The sequence below is a fragment of the Manis pentadactyla genome, chromosome 14 (assembly GCF_030020395.1).
Source record: "Manis pentadactyla isolate mManPen7 chromosome 14, mManPen7.hap1, whole genome shotgun sequence".
In the NCBI taxonomy this organism is placed as follows: domain Eukaryota; kingdom Metazoa; phylum Chordata; class Mammalia; order Pholidota; family Manidae; genus Manis; species Manis pentadactyla.
The window spans coordinates 15,683,557-15,705,367 of record NC_080032.1 but is presented as its reverse complement, the minus strand read 5'-3'; the positions used below and the strand labels follow the sequence as shown (position 1 = coordinate 15,705,367).

The following is a 21,811-nucleotide window of genomic DNA, read 5'->3' as shown; positions in this document are numbered from 1 at the left end:
TTCATATACATCACTGTAAGTCACATTATTTCATCCTCATGCCACCCGTAAGAGTTCTATTTTTATGCTTATTTTACCGATGCAGAAACTGTGGCACAGACTGGTTGTCTCGTGTCACGCAACTAGTATGTGGTGCAACTGGACGCTAAGCTGAGGGAGAGTCCAAAGTGACACCGAAAGCAGCCTCAGAGCTTCAAGGGACGTATCTCAGAAAAGCTGACCTCTAGGCTGTTGCCCAGGAAATGAGCAGAGCGGGCCAGGCCAGGAGAGGGGGTTCAGGAAAGAGGAGCGGGGAAGGAATCCCAGGCAGGGAAGAGCGCGTGCGTCCAAACCAGAGAAGTGACTTCCACCTGCCTAGAGTAGGCTCCCCACTCCCCGCCTACCCTGGGCATTCCTTCCATAGCGCTTCATACTTTCTGTCATTGGTTTGTTTACTGGTTTGCTTGTTTACTGCCATCTCCAAGAAGACGGAAGACTTGTCTGGCTCATCCAGCCCCCAGCTGCAGATGCCCAGCAGGGAGTGCCACACCAGGTCCTGGGGGCTGTCAAGCAACTGCATCTGCCGGCAGGTGCCAGCTCTGCTCCCCTCCAATTCCCATGCATTTGCTGAGCTGGTTAATTCTACTTTATGTGGGGTGGGGAGTGTGGCTGGGGGGCTGTGGCAAAGCAGGGTCATGTCCCACACAGGGACTCCAAGGCTCTCTCTAGGGGCTGTGTTTCTTCCTGGGAGTAAGAGAAGGCAGCATGGGGCATGAGGCAAAGAGATGTGAGCACCTGCTATTCGTCCAGCACCGGGCAAGGCCCTGGGCTACGTTCCCTGGGATTAGATTGATGTGCTTTGTAAGAGCAATGGCTGGGACTGAGGACTTGGGAGTCAGAAAGACCTGGGTTTTAACCTGACTGCTACTTCCTAGCTGTGTGTCTATGTATAAGTGGCTAACCTCTCTGAGCCTCAGGTTCCTCATCTTTCCAATGGGGACAGTAGAAGTATCAATATGATCAGAGTGCCATGAACTTTAGTAGATGTGATGCATGTACAGCTGTACAGCACTTAGTCCAGTGCCTGACTGGATTAGAATCATTGTTAGATACTGAAAAAGTTGGGGTAGGCTCAGTTGTCTAGATAAGCTCATGACAAGTTTCTGGAAGGTTTCAAGCCACCTTGGCAAAGATCAAACAGCTTCTCTTCTCACCTCTCTTCATCTTGAACACCAAATCCTCAAGGGAGTCACACCGAGCTGCCGCCCTCCAAATATCTCCTCCACTCAAAACAATCTAGAATCTCCTAAGAACTTGGTGATCTCTGCATGTCTATCCCCACCCTGACATTTCATCCACATTTTCAACCAGACATCAATCCACTAGTGGAGGGACATGGGGCAGTGTTCAGGCATTTTCACCTGGAACAATATGGGTTTCCACTCCCACTGAATCCTGGCTCTAAACCATTCCATAGCTATGGCCAACCTGTGGCCAAATGACTAATGGCAGGATTTCTTTTTGTCTTTTTTTTCTGTTGCCAGTGAAACTAGCCAAATGCTTTCTCAAGGTGTAACTGGGTCCCTTTGATGGTCTATTTTAACTAAAACCAAGATAAACAACACCAACCTCATCAACTATACTCATACTGCCAAATAGAAAAGGGTTGACATAGGTGTACACACACACCCATACACACACGAGATTTTTTTCCTTCCATCTCCCTCACTTTGAACCCTATTTCTAGATGAAGTAATCTTAACCTAAGAGAATCCATGACCTCCCATGCTTCCCATAGAGTCTGTGAATCATCTGAAATCCCAAAGTTTTAAATATGAAAACATCAGCATTTTGGTGTAGAAAAGTACGTTGCCCACTAGTTTTCCAAAGGAACCCAACTTGAAGCTATTAGGATGCTTCCACAAAATCTGTGTTTTATTCTCTCAGGAGATAGCAAAGTATCTAGTTGCCTCCCAATAAATACTGCCCTTCATCCATTGTAATACCCACCCACCCCAGTTTCTAATTAGGTCCATAGTCACCCAGAAGAAAGTCTGCATTTCCCAGCATTTCTTTGCAGCTAAGTGTGACCGTGTAATGAACTTTGGCCAATGAGATATAGAAAGAATTTTTGCATTGTAACTTCCAGAAATTTCTATAAGAGAGCATTTGTCTCACTCTCCCCCTCCCCCACACATCCTTATCCTATCCTTCTTGTTGGCCAGAACATGGACACCATGGTTGGAATTCAAGTGGCTCCTGGTCCATGAGGTGGCTTTGGGATTGGAGCCTGTATAAAGGGAGCAATAAAACGAAAGGGTCTCAGTCCCCAAGGACTTTGTAGAGCAGAGGCACCCTGCCAGCAACAGACAGGATGTCTCTGGACTTGAATATCAGGGAGAAATCAACTTTTCTTCCCTTTGAGCAGCCCCCAGAAAGAGGCATTCTTGTTCCTCTCTGTCCTCGTTCATGGTTATACCTTCCCCCAGCCCTTCCAGCCTCCCTCCCCCTCCCAGCACAAACCCTGAGAACCTTCTTGGGCCAAACCTTTCTAAGAGCTGTCATTCCCAGACCTAAAAAAAAACTGTTTCCAAAGCAGTTGCCTGGTGTCATGGTCACCAACTGGTCAAACCTGCTTCTGCTGTGACCGCAGAGATATCTGGAAAAGGGGCCCTCGAGATTACAGACTTTCCAGCTCTCCCTCCCCCAAAGATCTCAGGGCCACCCCCTGCCTAAGGGCCTCGTAATGGTACTCCACGCAAATGTCCCAAACTGAGGAACAGGTACCACATTACCAGCCAGGTCTCTCGGCAGGAAAGGAGATAGACTGGTTCGCCCCCTCAGAATGATATTAGCACTGAGAAAATTCTTTGAAACAGGACAGACAACCATAAAAGGACAGAATTTTGAAGACCATCTCCAGCAGCATAGAGTGGGTTATGCTGTAGGAACAAATGAATCCGAGATTTCAGAGTCATGAAAGAACAGTGGTCTCTTTCTCAGCCATGTCCGCTCTGGGCCAGCAGGGGCACTCTTCTCATGAGTGATTCTGGGGAGCACAGGGCAGAGAGAGAAAGCTCCCAAGGGTCCTACCTTCATGGCACTAAGGTCTCCCATGGGCTAATTAGTACAGGTTTTGAACTGGCACCGATAGGCATCGCTTCTGCTCACCACTCACTGGCCACAACTAGTTAACGTGGCATCAGGAAGTGCATTGCTACCTACCAGGTGCCCAGGATTCTCCTGAATATCAGCCATGTGCCAGGTACTGTGTCAACGACACAGCCCCAGACAAGCTCACACAAGCCCCTCTCCTCAGCCCTCGTGGAGCTGACGTTCTAGCAGAAGAGGCAGATAAAAAAAATTAATAGAGGCGTAAAATATAACTATCAGTTAGTGGCAACTGCTGTGAAGAAAAAGTAAGTGACTAATGCAAGAGGCCATCATTTTATCTTTTTAATTGAGATACAGTTGATATACAATAGTATATGGGTTTCAGCTGTACAACATATGTTAAAAAATCACTTTAGATCCAGTGGTTGGGGAAGGTCTCTCTGAGCAGGTGCAGTTTAAGCAGAGACACAAGTGAAGTGAGACATCAGTCCTGAGCTGCAGGGAACAGTGTGGCAGGCAGTTGGAACAGCAGGGGGAAGGTCCTCAGACAGGAATGTGCATGGTTATTTAGTCTGAGGGAGACAAGAGAGCCACTGAGACTCAGCACAGTGAGCAAGGAGTGGATGGCAGCAAGGAATCAGGGCAGAGGGTTGCCAGGAGCCTTTATTTTCATCATAGAATTTTTCCATATCTAAAATAGTTTTAACTGTTGATTTGATCATTTGTGTACTGATAGACATGAGAATAGAGACTGTCATCTCTGGTCCCTAGCCTGGTGCCTGTGTGAATGCAGGAGGCCATCAGGACCTGCCCCATACTCAGAACAAATGTTCCAAGCCCTGTAATTGTAGAGAATATATTAGGCAAGAAAGACAACCAGAAAGCATGCCTTAGAGGAGGTCACAGAGGCCCTCCCTTCAGCCCTTACAGAGTCAGGGCTGGGCCTGCAGGTTAAGGGGTGGGAGGCTAGGGAGGCCCAGAGGGATAGAAATACCTAGGGGAGGAGGGGACATGGGGTCTTGCTGCAGAGGGAAGAGAAGGGGCAGACCTGGGCAGCTGACAGCCCAGTCCTGGCACTACCTATGCGACTCGAAGCTGCTGCTTCTCCTCCCCAGGCTCCAGGTTCCAGAATGCAGGGTGATGTCACCCTTTCTGTTTGAGGATTAATTGTGACACTTCCCATGTGAAAGCTCCAGGAGATGGCAGCCAAGGAACCCTTGTTCTGGGAACTGGGGTCCAACAGTCCCCCTAACATCCTCCCCACACATATGACACCCCTCCAGGGTCTTTCCTTTCCAGACAGAGCCAGCCTGGATGCCCCTTCACCTCCCCGGCCTCTCCTGGGTCTGGCCTCATATTTTTATCAGGCTGCTGACAGCCCGTGGGGTTTACTGACCACTTCCCACCCGTGTCAGCTGACTCGCCTCCGGGTGGCCGGGTCAGTAGGGTGAGCAGCTGCCTCCCCCTCAGCTTCCCCTGACCCAGAAACACAGGGAGTCAGCAGGACAGCAGGCATGTGGGAGGATCACTGGGCAGACCTGGGCTATACTGTCCCATTCTGGTTCTCACTGTGGGCTCCCAGCTCCCACTGGCTTGGCTTCAAGCCCTCAGCCAGCTGTGTGGCCCAGGACAGGTGGCTTCACCTCTCTGAACCATAAGATTCAGTGAAATCATGAATAAAAGTGTTGAGCATAGGGCCTGGTATACAGTCAGTGCTCAGTAAATGTCAGCCGTGACTGTGATTATAAGAGGCAGTACAGCAGAGGGGTCAAGAGCCAACTGCCTAGGCTCGAACTCCAGCTCTGCCATTAAACCAGATATGTAGACAAGTCCTGCAATCTTGCTGTGCCTCTGTTTCCTCACCTGTAAAATGGGGATAATGAGAAGTCCCTTTTGGGGTTGTAGGGAGAATTTGGCGCATTGATATCATAAATGTAAAGTGCTTAGCGCAGACCTGGCACATAGAAAGAGCGGGAGAAATGCTAATAATTGGTGTGTGTTTTCTAGCGGCACCGCCTCGCTTCCCCTACCAGGCCTCAGCATCCTTGAAATGGGAAGGTGGACGAGGTCTCTGAGGGTGTGTGTCCTCCCCTTTCCCAGGCTCTTGTGGAAAGGAGGCCTGGAGAGGAAAAAGAAGGTCTGCCAGAGCGCACCCACCACGGACTCGCCCACGAAGACACAGCCCCCACGGCTTACAAACACACTCACCACTCCACCCACTCAAACCACACAAGCTCACTGCGGACCCAGCCACCCCCACCCCGTCCCACCCACTCAGAAACCTCACCCCGGCCCCAGCCCAGGTCCCAGGCAGGGCCAGCTTTCTCCTCTGCGTCAGGCTGTGATTCTCCCCGGCCAGGCTCCAAACCCAGCCCGCCTCGCCCCTGCTGTAATTACAGAGAGAGCTGAGGCTTCTGTGCCCAGCCGTGATGTCAGCCTGAAGCTTCCAGCCTGATGAGCCAACCCCAGGTCACGTGGGAGCCCAGTCACTCAGAATGGGGGTGGGGGGGCACCTCAGTTTCCCTCTCTTGGCCGAGGAGGGAGGGAGAGCAGGGATCTCCAGCAGCCATCTCTGCAGGGACCTGAGATTCAAACCCAGGTTCCCACCCAGGCCCTGCCACCCTGTAGCTGTGTGCACCGCTGACCCTCTGTGCCTCTGTTTGTTCGCATGCAAAATGGGGGTGGTGATAACACTCCCACTGTTGGGAGTCTTTCATGCAGTTATGCCTGCACTGCGCTCACTGCAGCTGTAGGTACACAGGAGGCAGCAAACAACGGTGAGTGTTGTCCTCCATTTTTAGCAGACTGCCTCATGCAGGGCTGAACATCAAAATGATTTCTCAACCGATGACTCATAGGATTCTTTAACCCCCCCACCCCACCCTATGAGGAAGGCAGGGCTGAGCCCCTGAAGCCCTCAGAGGGAAAATGGTATGCCCCAAATTGCCCACCTGTTGGGGACAGATCAAAAACTGGAACCCAAGCTCAAGGGACCTTTAGGTCAAAGGACAACTGACAAATTCATTCTCCTAGCTACGTGGGAAGGGCAGGGCAGTCTAGAAGTTTCGAGTTTTAGACCAGACACCCTGCCTGGGCACATCATCTTTTGATAATTATCCTTATTAACAGTTGTAATAATAATAGAAGCTACCATTGGGGGACACTTCCTATGGCAGTTTCCTCATCTGTAAAATGGGGATAACAGTAGTACCCTTCCCCCACCAGATTGTTGGTGAGGAGGAAGCCAGGTAATGTTTGTAATGGATTTAGAAGGGGGCCTGGTATACAGTAAGCATTATGTAATTGAGAACTTGACATAGAAAACATGAAAGTGTCAGTCTTCCAAATGCTTAAGGAGGATCACCTCACGTATTTCTTGTGACACATCCCTGAGGAGGCACTACAATGTCCATTTTACAGGTGGGAAAACTGACAGCTCAGAGATGCCCAGGGAATCCTGTTACTGCTCTCAAAGGACCCTGAGTCGCCAGCTCCGAGGGCTTGAATAAGGCTGTCTGGGCAAGTGGACATTACAACCCAGGGCCTTCAAATCCCCTGGGCTCCCTTCTCCACCCCTTCCGCGGGTCTCCAGGAAGGAGGCAGGCTGTGGCTAGCTCAGGGGGAGGTATTTCCAGAGGCGACTTGAGCCCCTTAGCCTGGCTGGTGGAGGGTTATTAATAGCCAGGCCTCTGTGCCCTGCTGGGGGAGGACAGCTCCTGGGTAGGGAGGCGGGATGGTGCAGGCGGAGCTGAGCCAAGTGGGGGAGGAGACAGCGTCCGGGAGGCCGGCTGGACTTGGCTTCCAAGGCCCCTCCCAGCCCCCTGGGAGCCCAGCTGCCCCCTCAGCGGATTCCCGGGGCCTGGTTCATCACCTCTGAATACTCCTGTGACAGGAGGTGCTTGCAAAACCCGCCTCCAGCCCTGAGCAGCAATAAATAGAAGGCTCCCAGCCCAGGAGAAGCGAGAAGTTTCCAGGCCTGCTTCCCCGGGTTTATTAAGCTCCTGGCTCCACTCTAGACCTCGGCAGCTCTGGCTGAGAGCCTGGACAGCCTGCGAGGACGGTGACTGGCTGATCTCCGGTGCGGCTGGGCGGAGGAGAGGGGCCCTCTGGAATTCTGCTGGACCAGCCGGGGTCACCTTTGGTGGCTGGAGTGCCTTGGGGGCTGGCACCCCAGCCTGGCGTGTGCCTTGGCAGTGGATGGTTGAGCATTTTCTGCAGCTGAAGAACAAGCTTGGCAGGCCAGCACCCCCCCATCACCTTGCTGTGTGACCTTGGGCAGGTGGCTCCCTCTCCCTGAGCCTCTGTTTCCCCTCCAGCTCAGCAGCCGCCATGGGTGACGGTCAGATGCCCTTTCCCTGCCACTACCCAAGCCGCCTGCGCCGAGACCCTTTCCTAGACTCGCCCCTCTCCTCCCGTCTGCTGGATGATGGCTTTGGTATGGACCCCTTCCCCGACGACCTGACCACCTCGTGGCACAACTGGGCCCTGCCCCGGCTCTCCCCGGCCTGGCCAGGGACCCTGAGGTCGGGCATGATGCCCCGGGGGTCCACCAGCACAGCCAGGTATGGTGTGCCTGCTGAGGGTAGGAGCCCCCCACCCTTCCCTGGGGAGCCCTGGAAAGTGTGTGTCAACGTGCACAGCTTCAAGCCAGAGGAGCTGATGGTGAAGACCAAGGACGGATACGTGGAGGTGTCTGGTGAGTGGGGGCAGGAGGGAGAGAGACCCCGGGGAGTGGGCAGAGGCCTCGGCTCTGGGAATAGCCAAGAGAACGTTCCCTTAGACGGGAAGCTGCAACCAGCATGACACAGGTGACTTCAGGGCTCAGGAATGCAGCCCACAAAAGCTATCTTTGTGGAAAAGCTCCCCTCTCCCCGGCTTCCAGGAGAAATCTCAACCTGCCCCAGCTGCTGGGGCCTCTGGGTGCTCTATCAATCAGAGGGCAGGCAGGAAAATACAAACCATGTCGCATTTTTGAACAGAGAGAATTTAATATAAAGAATAAGTTAGAGAAGGAATAAAAGCACAACAAAGAAATGGGGCTCATGGCACCCCAGCACCCCAACACAGTCTAGAAGGGCATGTTTAATGCTGTGGGGTGAGTATCCATATCCAGCACAGGTTTCAAGAGAAACACCTCCCCTTGAACCCATTAAGGAAACAGAGGCATAATAGGCTTATAAGCATCCTAATTGCTAACCTTGACGGGCACTTCCTCCCTGCTAGGCACCTCCTAAGCACTTTACCTGTAGCATCTCAGTTAAAATAAGCAGAGCAGGTGGGTCCCATGTGTCTCCTCTTTTTACAGATAAGGAAACCGGTAAAGGCCCAGACAGATTAAAGTAAATGGCTCCAGGCCACCAAGGATTCAAACCCAGGCTGCTTGGGAATTGAGAGGCCAGAAGCGAATTAATGACTTATTGAGCGCCTACTAGGTGCCAATGTCTGGGCTAAGAGTCTTATCTACCTTCCCCCAAATTAGTGTTCACTCCAGCCTTGACAAGGAGAGGTGTCTGGTCCCATTTTGCGGCTGAGGAGGCTGAGGCCCAGGCAGGACTTGTCCAAGGTCACGCTGTGAGTCAGCAGCAGGAATAGTAGGCCTGCCCAGACTCCAGGCCCAAGGCTCCTGCTACAGAATCCCAGCCCGGGAGCGGGAATACCCTGGGAGAGCAGAAAGAGGCTCAGACCCTATTAGGCATGGCAGCAGACAGACAAATAGCTTTCTCTTGCTTCCCTCTCAATTAATGCTCCATTAAAAAGAGCATGTTCCTGGTAGGGTCTGCCGGCCAGAAAATCAATAAAAGCCATTGCAAACACAGGCTGGGCAAGGACAAGCCCAGGCAGGGCAGCCTTCGGGGAAGTTTCAAAGGCTGGTAGGGCAGAATTACAAACATCAGAGGCTCCGGAGGGTGCGGTGGGCCAGGAGACACGTTGGGGCCACGCGCTGATGGAGGGGGTCAGCCAGGGCTTTCCAAGTTCTGAAATGGCTCCACCACTAACCAGCAGGATGTGTGACTGACTTAACTTCTCTGTGCTTTGTTTCTTTATCAGGAAATTGGGGTTCAAATGGTTATACTTACACTATCAAATGAGGTGATGTACATAAAGTGAGCACGTAGTGCATGGAATACAGGATCAGGGTTGTTACTGTTATCAATATTGTTACTAAAATGCCAGACACATAGGTAAGGCCTCCTTAAATAATAAATAGTAGATGCTCTTTGAGATCTGGACAGATATGGACAAGAAAGTCTTTGCACTGCTCTAAGCCCCAGCTTCCTCATCTGCAAATGGGGATCATAATATCTATCCTGCAAGGCTGTAATGGATATTAAATATATGCAGACAGAAATGATAATAAATGCAGTGTCTGTAAAATGGAACTAATAAATAGTGTCTGCCTAGCATTCTGTAAACAAGGTGATTATTATCACTCCTCCTATCTTTGTTTTAATTAGGGTTCCACAGTTTTCTGCCCCAGTTTGGAGGGTTTCCCATGCCCCGTGATCCCTCCAGGAGACCTCAGTCCAGCCTGGAAGGCTTTTTCTTTATTCTCCTTTCTAGATGCTTCTTAACAGGTGGAGTCTGGCAGCCCCAGGCTGAGATCACAGCTAAGTACTTCACTAATCCAGAGGCTTTGAGTGAGTCATGGAGCCTCAGTTTCACATCTATAAAATGGGGTTGTTGGGGCTTAAATACAACAAAGACAGACAAAGCCTTTTTAGGTTGTAAAATGCCTCACAAGTGTGCAGTTAACAACCTCCATTTGACATAATCCAAATCCCCTGTAAGAATGTACAGATACTCTCATAAAAGGGATTAAAAAATCAGGTCAACATCATGGGCTCTCCATTTAAAAAGCAACTTCCAAGGGAAGTCTTAAGTCAGTTCCAATCTCCCACCCTGTCTCATCCCACAGTGACAAACTTATTCTTCCTCAAGCACATTGTGCAACGTTAAATGCCTACACGTGCTGGCTCACTGGATCCTCACGTGGACTTCCAAGGAAGTATGAGTAGGTTATATCCATTTTATAAAAGATGAAATCGAGGCCCAGAGAGAGCAACTCAGCTGAGATCACCTGCTTCTCTATGGAAATGTCTGTAATTCAAATCCAGGCCTGCTTAGACAGTTCTGAGTCAGGATGGCTGGATCTGCTTCTGGCTGCATGGCCCTGGCCAAATCCTGTCACCTCTTAGGCGTCAGCTTTACCATCGGTTATGAGAAACTGGGACTCAATCAGTATTTGCCAAACGAGTGTGTTTTAAGATTATCACTAGGCCTATGAGAAACAGGTCCATAATTTTATTAGGTGTCAGATGAAACAAAATTAAAAGCAGGTCTCCTTCATGCAGGACTTATCAGACCCTTGAGTTTGCTAATGTAGTTTATGAATCTCTGAGGCCGCCCTGTCTTATCTGACCACATAGGAGTGTTTAGTTCCAAGGAAGTGTTTGGAAAATGCTGGACTAGATGATTGCCATCATGCCTCACACAGCCTCACCCCCACCCTCCAGCCACCAGCCAAGAAATGTTCTCTTCGTGGGCCACTGGGCCAGGCCCTGGCCAAGGAGGGAACTGGAAAGCCCCAAGGACTTATCCTTAATGCCCCTGCTCCTTAATCCCAGAGCCTCTGCCTTCCCTGGAAGCAGTACCTTCTTTCTTTAGCTGGGCCAATGGCTTTCCCCGAAGAGCTGATGCTTTTTCCTGGCACCTCCATCTCTCTGGGAGACATGTTGAGAAAATAGTCACTGCAAAGGGCCTCTGGCTTGCCTGGCCTCCAGATGAGTTCTTTTTTTCAAAAAGGAATCATAGTAATTACTTGCTTCTGTTTACAAAAATAGTGGTAGGAAATGTAGATAGGAAAAGCCAAATAAGAAATTAAAAATCACTCATAATCCTTAAACTGCCCCCAATAAATAGATATTCAAATATATGTAAATTAAGATTCCAGATGAGCTTCCTAGTAAAGTGCACTTTCAACAAGATTAACGCCCTCCTCCTCCCCAGGCCCCCTCTTTTATGGAAATCTGGGTGGTTTAGAGATCTGCCCTTCCCTAATCCCAAAACCCTATTTGCAGAGCATAGACAGACAGGTTTAGCTTCTGAGCGGTCCTTTCCCCAAACATCAAAATAAACCACAAGTCTTCATCTTCACACAGTATTTTTAAACCTTACAGAGCAATTCTGTGACTCATTCTCATTTCCTCCTCATAGTAACCTAATAATTAGGAATTTGTCACCCCCACCCTAGGGAAGGATAAACTGAGGCCCAGAGATGAGTAAAGATGTGCTAGGAAATGCCAGAACAGGGACTCAAGTCCAAAACCCACACACCTGCCTTTGCATCTTTGCCCTCACACTTCCAGGCTGTGTGATCTTGGGCATATCACTTAATCTGTCTGAACTTCCATACCCCATCCACAAAATGGTAATAATAAAAGCACCTGCTTCCTAAGGTTGCTGTAAAAATGAAAGGAGTGGATCCAGGTAAGGTGCTTAGAATAGTGGCTGACTTCAAGTGAGCATTGTATGAGAATTTGCTATTATTATTCTCATTATCATGATCATCATTTATTAGTTATTCCCAGGATACCAAGTGTGGAAAAGGGCTGAGTCAGAGGCACTGGCCTGTCCCCGGGGGAAGCAAGCCTCCAGGGGCTGAGGCTTTTGGGGAGGGCATCAGAGAACAGACTGCGCTTCTCTGGCCACAGGCCTGTGTGAGGGCTGGGCAGTTGGTGGTCACGAACTTGGCAGGTCAGAATATACTCTCTGAGAGGCAGCACGTTTACAGAACAGCCTGCTCTGGTGAACCAGGCACCCTAGTTTAAAAACAAGTTCCTGTAAACATACCCCTTTCTGCTTAGTGGTGGGAGAATAAATTGATGCAGCCTTTCCTAAGGGCAATTTAACAACATCGATCAAGCTTTGGAAATTCTAGAACTTGGAATCTATCCTAAAGAAGTCGTCAGGCCGGGTGTGAAGATCTAGCTCAAGAAAGCGCATTGCAGTGAGGTCTTTCCAATGTCAGAAACTGGCCCCTAGTGCCCAAAAGCTGGGGGCTGGCTCAATGGATTTACATAATCCCTGTAGTAGTGGAATGCCATGTAGACATTAAAAATCACGGTATTGAAGAATATTTGCTGTAATACGGAAAGATAATTATAACATGTTAGCAAGAGATAAAAATGGGTTTCAAGGATAACATATAATGTGATCCCACTTGACCAAATATGTGATACACATCTGTACTACATAACATTTATGCATTTCTAAGTAGCAAAGACAGAAAAGTCTGGATAAAATCACATATATAAAAATGTGGTTTCCTTGGGGTGATGGGATTATGGGCAGTTTTGATTGCTTTTTTATTTTCCATATTTTATAACATATGTTATGTGTTATCCTGTAATCAGAAAGTTATTAAAAAAGGAATAATGAATAATTAAAAAGTGATAATGTAATCACCCATAAATTGTCAGTTTTTAAAAATCTGACTGCACAAAGATACTGTGTCTCACAGGGTTACTGACGGTCTAGATTCCAAAGACCCTCAGAGGATGTCCCCGGTGGCCCTGGAATGTGGCCTCACAAATGAGGAGCCAGAAGTCTCTATGGGCACCAGTCTGGTTTGTTTAAAGAGAAATTAGAGACTGCCCATTAAAAAAAGAAATGGGGAGGAGACAAGAGGCTCAGAATTTGTTATCTAAATTGCAAGATAATACCTAGTTTGGGCCCACGCCTTGTAATTTCATCTTTTTCCTTCCTAAGGAAGGAGAAAATGCTCTTCCCTGATACCTGTACGAGGGGAGACAGCTGGAGTTTCACATCCGTGGTGCCTACTGTGTCATTTCTTAAGGGGGAGTCCCTTTGGGGGAGTCTGGGCGTTTTTTGGAAGATGGAGACAGGATTTCCAGGAGGTTCTCTGAGTACTCGATTCAGATCCTGTGGCTCCAAGAGCTTGTCAGGAGGAACGAGTGGAGGAGCGTCAGACCCAGCACTTGGCTTAGACTTAGAGAGAGTCGGTTCAGGGCCCAGGGCTGCCTCTCAGCAGCTGGGTGACCTGGGCCCAGCACTGGGTCTCAGTTTCCATATCACTAACAAGGGAGAAAGGAGCCCATCCTCCCAAACAGGAAAGGGCTCTGTGAGCCGTAAAGCTAGTTGGTGGTAAAATAGGCTCAGCACGCCACCCACTTCTTTCCCACCTGTTCTGTGGTGTAAGCCTTAGGGTTCTACTGGCTGGTTAGGGGTGAAGGGTCAGGTGCAAGACTTAGAAGATAGGGTACAATGTGTGGTCCAGTTTCTTTGATATCCTCAATCTAACACACAATTGTCCATAAACTACCATCAGGGTCTCCTGTCCATGACATTGTCCCTGGCAGCCTGGGACGTGGACTCAGGTGGATCCATTTCACAGATGAGTGACAAGGGGCTCAGAGAGCCAATACCTCTAGACCAACCGCAAGCCACACAGTGGGTCAGGGGCCAGGCAGGGGCAGGATTGGAATCTGAGCCCAAGTCCTGACCCATGCCCAAGGGGCATAGATGCTGACACATGGCATTCCTTTCCCTTCCAGGCAACCACGAAGAGAAGCAGCAAGAAGGGGGCATCGTTTCCAAGAACTTCACAAAGAAAATCCAGTAAGTGACCTGGCAGGGTGGATTTCAGGGAGGGGCTGGTGAGGGACCGAGGTCTGGCCCTCTCCCTCTAGGGCGTCCCTCCTTTGCGGCATGCCCCCAGGGCAGGGAACTGGAGCCTCACACCTTAAGAGGTGAGTGTCACAGCAAACCTGCAGTAGGGTCCCAGAAAGGACAGCACATGAATTATGCCATCTCACTGCCCAGTATCTTGTGAAGAGGGTGTTAACAATGCCATTTGACAGTTGAATCCAAGAGTAAGAAAGTCAAATGACTTGTCCACCATTCCATGAAAATTGGGGACCCCCCACAGAGGAAGGGTCTCCATCACCATCAAGAAAGACCAGCAGTAAATGTCCCAAATGCCCCAAAGGACTCCTTGGAGGCTGCTTTTGCTCTAATGCCCCTGTGGCCGGGAGAGTGGACCCCTTCCCCACAACATCCACAGGAATAAAGCTGCAGGCTGCCTTGATGTGGCTGCTTATTGCCAGAGGGCTTTGGAAGCCTAGCGATTGGGGCACAGGGCACACTTTGCTGAGGGGACTGAGGGGGGCTGAGCTCAGGAGAATCATGCGGGCAGAAGGACCATCTGGTCAGGCCACTGAGTCAAACCCACACTGAGGCCCCGAGGAGAGTAACTGCAGGGAGACGGGCCTACAACAAGGCGCCGATGCCAGGGGTCTCACAGACTCACCTGCTCCCTGCTCAGCACCCACTCTGTGCGCCGCTGGCTCCAAGCCTCCAGTCATGGCCTTTAGCCTTTGCAGTGAAGTATACAGAAGTGAGAAGAGACATTACCCTACCCTCCTGGCATATGAGGAGATTAAGTCCCCAGAGACGAAAGGACAGTCCCACGGTCCTTACAATTAGAATTCAGAACTCTGAATTCAGTGCTCGTTCTGGAGCAAGGAATGCCCTTTCCTCATCTGTAAAAGGGAAGGATGCTGACTCCAGCCTTGCCGAGTTACCGACTAAACTGAAATGAGATCATAGCACAAGGACCAGCACACAGTAGGCCCCTATTTGTGAGTTTGTTATCACTATTATTGCTGTTGTTTTGAATCTTACCACCACCCCGAGCTCTGGCCGAAATGTCCTGTGTCTGGAGAGATCGGCCGGCTGAATCCTGAGGCTGCTTTCTGCTTTGGGGTTCTGCAGTCCTGTCTCTCCCCCCACGTGTCCGTTCCTGACCCGCCTGGCGCCTCTGGAGTTCTCAGAAGCCTGTGGACACTTCCTGATAAGGCAAACGCCCAGCTGTTTCCTCTCATGCTCGCTGGCTTGCCTGCCCTCCCCAAGATCCAACCTCTCCCTGGTACAGCAGCCAGATGGGAAAGAAAAGGCAAAGGGAGATGGAGGGAGCCCATGTTTCTTTCAAGGGACTCAAGTAAGGTTTTGGGATGGAGTGACAGGCAGAGCAAAGCTGTGAAAGGGACTGAGTGGAAAGAAGTTAGAGGATTCATAATCTTAAAAAAGTGGCCATTGGAGTGGATTTTGTCATCTCTGAGGCCTCCAGGAAAACAGCTTCCTGGGAGTTACTTGACCTGATGGAAATGCCTGAAGCTGCTCAAGGCAACGTTGCTGTTCAGCTGGCGTGCAGCTGCTGAGCTGGGCCACTTGGTCCGTTGGACTTGCCATGGCCCCAAACCCCACAAGGCCCTCCCTAGCCATCCTGCCCCCCGCCCTATGGAGGAGGGGTCTCCATCATCATCAAGAAAGACCCACCGTAAATGTCCCAAATGCCCTGGGACCTCCCAAACCTCCCCACATTCCAACTACAGGGTCCCCGGACCCTCCTCATCTCTAGGGCAGGCAGCCACCCACTCTGGGCGGTCAAGGTCCAGCTGTGCTGGTGGCTATTCTGACCATCACCTCTGGGTGTGGGGAGTCCTGGCTTCATGCTACAGAGAGTGGGCAATGTGGAGCAACTGGCTGAACTGCCCTGCACTCACATGCCTGCGTCCCCTTGTGGATGGTGTGCGTGCGATGGGCAATGAGAGGATGTGTGGAAAGCATTCAGCACGGGGTACAGACTCAGAGCTCTGTCCGTGGGGACTAGTATTATTAAAAGACTCTGCAAGGCTGCAACCAAAATGTACAGCAGGATTTCCAGGACCTCCAGGGACCCCCAGCTCTGCCCAGACTCCAGGCACTAAGGAGTGGGCCTGGCCCTCAGATGGCCCTGGCCCAATCCCAGGAGGCTCACTGCCTCTCCGAGGGAAAACTCCAGTCACTAGGAGCCAGGGGAGCTCCTTCAACCAGGCTGAGGTCCCTGGAGATTTCCACCAGGGAGGACACTGCAGCTGTGGTGGGGACATTCCTCCCAACACAACTGTCCCCATGCGGGAGTCCCCAGCTCGACTGGCTGTGGGGAGAGGGAGAGGTCTGGGAATTTACTGATCCATTTGGGGGCGGGGCAAGGGCTTTAGAGGGCATCTTTCCCATATTCAACTTGGATGAGAGGACAGGACACAGGCAACACAGGAAGTCACCAATGGAGGATGCCTAGGGCCAAAGCAAACTTTAGTCTCTCTTCCCAGGCATCTATTCTGCCATTTACTGACACCTACAATGTGTCAAGAGCCATGTTAAGAGGTTTATAGGCTTAATTTTAATTCCTCTTTAAAAGAATCCTATAGAGTAGGTATTCTTAAGCTTATTTTGTGGATGAGAAAAACTGAAGCTCAGAGAGGTGATGGAACTCAACTAAGGTCACCCAGCTGGTAACAAGCAGATGCGGTAAAAAAGGAGATACGGGATTTGAACATGGCCCATGACCTTCAAAGCCTATGACCTTCCTACTTGGCTGGGGAGACCAAACTGCAATCATTTGCATATACCATCTTGAACTTATTTTTTGCCTTATATGCTTATGTTCTTGTACTATTATTTGTTTAAGATTTTTTCTTTTTGATCAACTCACTTTTGATAGTTAAATTCTCATCACTAACATGTTCACTGACGAAGGCAATCATAAAAATAAATCCAATGAAAGCAAAATGTGGTTAAACTCTAACTAGATAACATTGCCCCCTTTTAGAGTCTAAAAGCCTGATCAGCTTGCTCTTTGTTAAAAAGAGAAAATAAGTGATAGAGGCCAAAGGTGTTAAAGGCATATTAACACTTAGGAGACTTTCATTTAGATGTAAATGGAAGGGCTGACAGAGAACTGAAGAGGAATAACTTGCCACCCTGTGCGTTCAACACAACAGGTCACCTAGTGAGAGACCATGAACAAGTCTATTCCCATCTCTGTGCTTCAGTTTCCTCATGTGTAATATGAGTATTGTCCTGGGCAATCAAGATTCTTTTGGGCTCAATGTTCTGTGGTTCAATGATATCACAATTTGTGCCAAACTATTCACAGCTGTCAAGGTGCCCACTTAGAGAGCCAAGGACTGCAGGAACAATGTAGGAGCTAACACTTCCTGAGCATTTAGTGTATGCCAGGCACTGGGCTATTATCCCATGCAATTCTTATACCACCCTAAGAGGGAGACACTACCATTAACCCCCCTTTTCCTGTAAAGGCCAGGTTCAGAGACACAAGACCTCTATCTAGCCCAATGTCCCAAAATCAGGGAGAGTTGGAATCTGAACTCAGCTCTGCCTGTCTGCAAAGGCCATGCTCTGGACCATGGCTACCTGTCACATTGTACCAGGTGCCCTATGGGTTGGCGAGCAAATGGTTAAACAGAATCAGCCCATCCCCAGCAGTGAGAGGGAGGGCCCCACTTTTGGCCTTGTCTGTTTTGCAAAAGCTTTTCTTGGCATCTGCCCAGGCTCCCTCTTTCTCTTCGGTCTTTCCCAGCAGGCCCTTGTTAATCTCCATGGCTCCAATTTGGCAGCAGGCCCCTGAGTAGATGAGACTCATGTGAGTACAGGTTGCTGATCAGAACTTTTCTGACCTCAGTTTCCTTATCTGTAAACTCAGGACAGCGATAGAACTTGCCTGGTGGGATTATCATTAACAACTCAACCAGGTGATTCAGGTGAAGTTCCTGGCCATACAGAAAGTGCTTAGGACATCATGATTCTCGTAATTTGTATTAATAATGGCATCCCAATGAGGACGTTAACATGTTCTCACAATCCCGGTAAATTGTAGAAGAAACTATGTCCCAGACAGCTTCGCTCACTCAGAACCATTCAATAATCATAAAAATAGCTTCAGAATTGGAACCAGATCTGGGTTTAGAAGTCCCCCCTTTGATGCTTCTGCACTTACTGAGCTTGTCATTAGATTTCCTCACGTCTCTGTTAAATGTTCTATGCACCCGGCATATTCATTCCTACCTATTAATCATTCTGGGCTCTTTATAAAGCTTTCACCAGGTCATACCCACAAATGTGTTTTGAGAACAAAACAATTATGACTGGCTACGAGACACTAAAAATGTGACCCAAATCAAGGCTCATTCTAAGCATGATAGAAATGTTGACATGTGAAGTCTTGCCGTGCGGCCAGCCTGACCCCAGATAAAGATCTGACAAGCTGCCTATTCCACCATTAATTCCACTGGCAATGCATTTTGTCATAAAGCACTTTCAGGGGGCACATGGCAATGACAATGTACTGCTTGCTGTGAGTTCCCCATCCCTGTGTTCTATAAAGGGACGGTGGTCGTGGCCATTTCTGCCAGCAGTTGGTCAGTTGTGGGTGCTAAGGTGGGAACCTCAACCAAGGACCAGAAAATATCTGGGTCTCAGTTCCCTTTTAAGTTACTGTTGGAGCAGCATTTTATCATCTGCAAAGCATGTTCAGACTCTGTCTCACTCTAGAGCCTCAAATACTGTACATATTTAATATTACTATCCCCATTTGGCAGCTGAGAAAAAACAAGCTCAGAACAACTGAGTGACATTCCCAAGATCACATAGCTGGAAAGGAGCAGAGCCAGGATTCAAACCCAGTATTGAATGCTCCCAAAGCCTAAATGAACCCTTACCAAAAAAAAGACTTTTTTTTTTCAAATGAATGTTTAAGCTATATTAAAAGTAATAAATGAATAAAATCTTGTGGTTCTCCTAGGCTGCCTGCAGAAGTGGATCCGGTGACAGTGTTTGCCTCACTTTCCCCAGAGGGCCTGTTGATCATTGAAGCTCCGCAAATACCTCCGTACTCACCTTTTGGGGACAGCAGTTTCAACGACTTTCCCCAAGATAGCCAAGAGGTCACCTGTACCTGAGATCCCAGGCGTGGCCCATCCTTTTCCTTCCCCAACCCCAGTGCTTCTCCGAGTCAAGGGTACATTATTCTAGCTGAATTCATAGATTTAGTGCAACGAAATGTTGAGGGTAGGGATGGATTGACCACAGATTCCTGAGATAGTGTAGTACTAGGTTTTTCCACAAGATAGAGCAATTGGCAGGTCATGCTCTGTTGCATTAGGCCAAAATGCTGGGAGGTTTCTTAACCTTTTCTATGGTAATGAAAATGTCGCACATTCTATAGCTGCAAATAAAAGGGGACATAACATTTCACGTTGTATCTTACCTTGTAGCTAATGCAAGAATTGCTTTTTTCTGGGGACCTCCCCATCAACAAGATTCCTATTCTGGGCTTCCAATTTCCAAGCCTGCCCCATGGTTTGGCTGATAGAGCCCATTGGCTCAACCTACAGTGTTTCTGCAGCCCTGGCCTAAAAAGGGGGTACAGACACGTCTTACATCCCCATATGGGATTTAGTCTAACAACCACATGAAAACAATGAGTGCCTTCTGCCCTCCACCCAGGCTTTGTAGCATGTTCCCAGCTGGCATTCCCTGAGGACACTGAGAGCCCCTTAGTTTGTTCTCTGGCTAAAGTCCTCTCTTTCTTGTGTTGCCTACGTCTAAGTCAGGATTTTTACAGAGGGGGCTGTCTCCAGACAGCTCCACCAGGAACCAAGCAAAGGCCAGACAGCCTGGCATGCAGGCTAGTGGTATTGCATATATGAGTGGGACATGTGTGTCCTTGTTATTTGAATTGTGCTGTTGTTTAGCAAAAAAAAAAAAAAACACTAAATAATAATAATAAAGGAGCTGATGTTCTTAGCCTTGTGTGTCTCTTTTTATGGGGAACTAAATGCTATACCAAATGCTATACCTGCTTGTGGCTGCAAATAATAACACCTAATGAAGAGAGGTTTAAATGATATAACCATCTGTTGTCCAGCTTTCCAAGAAGCTTAGCTATGAGTGATTTCAGAGTTATTTTTTCAGTTGTTATGCCACCAAGAACTCAGAGTATTTCCATCTTTTCCTCTGCCATCTCTGACAAGTCTACAAGGTCTATCCTCATGTTTGCAAGATGGCTACAGCAGCTCCAAGCATCTCATCCCCATATGCCAATGTATAGGAAGAGAAAACAGGGGTAAAAAGGTCTTTTCATCTAGCTTCCTCTTTTGCCAGCAAGCAAGATCTTTTCCAGAAGCTCTCAACAGACTTGTTCTTTTATTTCATTGCCTAAAACTGGGTCACATGTCTACCCTGAAGCCAACCTCCTGCAAAGGGAAAGGGATGGCCAGGATGGGCTTACATCAATATCAATCTGTCCTCTGAGGCAAGGAACATTGCCACCTGAACAAAACAAGGTTCTCTTAGGAAGAGGAAAGAGGCACAGCAGCTGTGAGGACAATCAATAGGGCAATGGCTGCCACAGACAATGCTGCCAGGAGCACGGAACCTGAATATAGGGTGGTAGAGAACAGGGCTGTTTCTGTGGTAAATGCAAGGAAACCCAGTCAAATTAATTTAAACAAAAGTGGGTATTTACTGGTCTACATGGCTGAGAAATCCAGGATAAAAGCTGCTTTCAGGGCTCCAGTGATGTCACCAGAACTCAGTTTCCCACTCTTGGTCCTGTAGTGTTGGTTTCATTCCCAGCCTCCCTGTGGCCCCATGTCCTCTCACTGTGGTCACAAGATGGTTGCAGTCACGACAACCCCACATCCTTTCACATTCCAGTCCCCAGAGAGAAAAGCCAGTTTTTTCCCATAGCTTCTGCCATATCCCTACTCATTGTTACTGGACCAGCTTGGGTCACATGACCTTCCCTGAGTTAAGCACAGCCCAAGAAATCAGTGCTTTGATTGGCCAGGCCTGGGTCACATCCTCGATCCCTGGAGCCAATCACAGTGACTCTCCACAACATCCTAGGAAGCAGATATTACTTCTATAATGAAGAACTGAACTTAATCACACGGTGAAGGTAGAGTTTGCACATACATGTTTGCTTCTGGGGGAGTTAATGGGGAGTTGCTGGGCTGCTTTGCAAGACCACCTCCAAATCCCCAAATGATAGCAGCTGTCAGTGAATATTTCCTGAGCACTTATTGGTTCAGTCTTGTGCTGGGAGCCAAGGATATAATGAGCCATGAGCCACAGTCTCTACCCACAAGGAACTCAAAGACCTGTGATGGGGACTGGCAGATACAAGGCTGCCCGGGGCCTCATTAAATCCCTACTAGGTGCTAGGCACTGCTAAGCGCTTTATGTGCATAACAGATTTAATCATCCTATAATCCTATGAGATCGGTTCAATCTTATCTCCATCTTACAGATAAGGAAACCAAGGCATGGAAGGGTTAAGGGCACTGCTCTAAATCACACGCCTGGTAAGCAACAGGCCTAGGCAATCTGACTCCAGGACCTTCACTATTAACTATTGCCCTGTCCTATCTTTCTCTCAACAAAGCAAAGTGTTAATGAGCCTGAAGTGAGTCTGTCCAACTGTGAGAAGAATAAAGAGATGATATTTCAAGTTGGACTTTGCAGGCAAAGTGGGGGTCACTCTTGTCAGATAGGCACTGTAGCAAGCAGGGAGTTGGGGAAAACACAGCAGAAAACACATGAGCCAAGGCATAAGGTATGTCCCTTTTAAAATCCCTTTATGGCTTCCTATTGTTCGAAGGATTAAGTGCAAGCTTCTTTGCAAAGCTTGCAGGGCATTATGGGATCCGTCCTGGGGTTACCTCTCTCCACCCTAACCTAACTGCCTACCCTTGCCTTCCAGCGTCACCTAACTTCCTCGCGTCCCTCCCACCTGGCAGGCTCTCTTGCTACCAGAACTTTGAGCACACTGTTCTCTCTCTGCAAGGGGTAC

At 48.9% G+C, this 21,811-nt stretch overlaps 1 protein-coding gene across 1 annotated transcript; it reads left to right on the top strand.

Moving 5' to 3' along the window:
- The first annotated feature begins 6,952 nt into the window (after positions 1-6,952).
- HSPB8 (heat shock protein family B (small) member 8) lies at positions 6,953-19,761 on the top strand. Its single transcript, XM_036929378.2, has 3 exons — positions 6,953-7,789; positions 13,668-13,731; positions 18,758-19,761. Exons 1-3 carry the CDS (start codon positions 7,423-7,425, stop codon positions 18,912-18,914), a joined length of 588 nt encoding a protein of 195 aa, XP_036785273.1. The 5' UTR covers positions 6,953-7,422; the 3' UTR covers positions 18,915-19,761.
- The last annotated feature ends 2,050 nt before the right edge of the window (positions 19,762-21,811 follow it).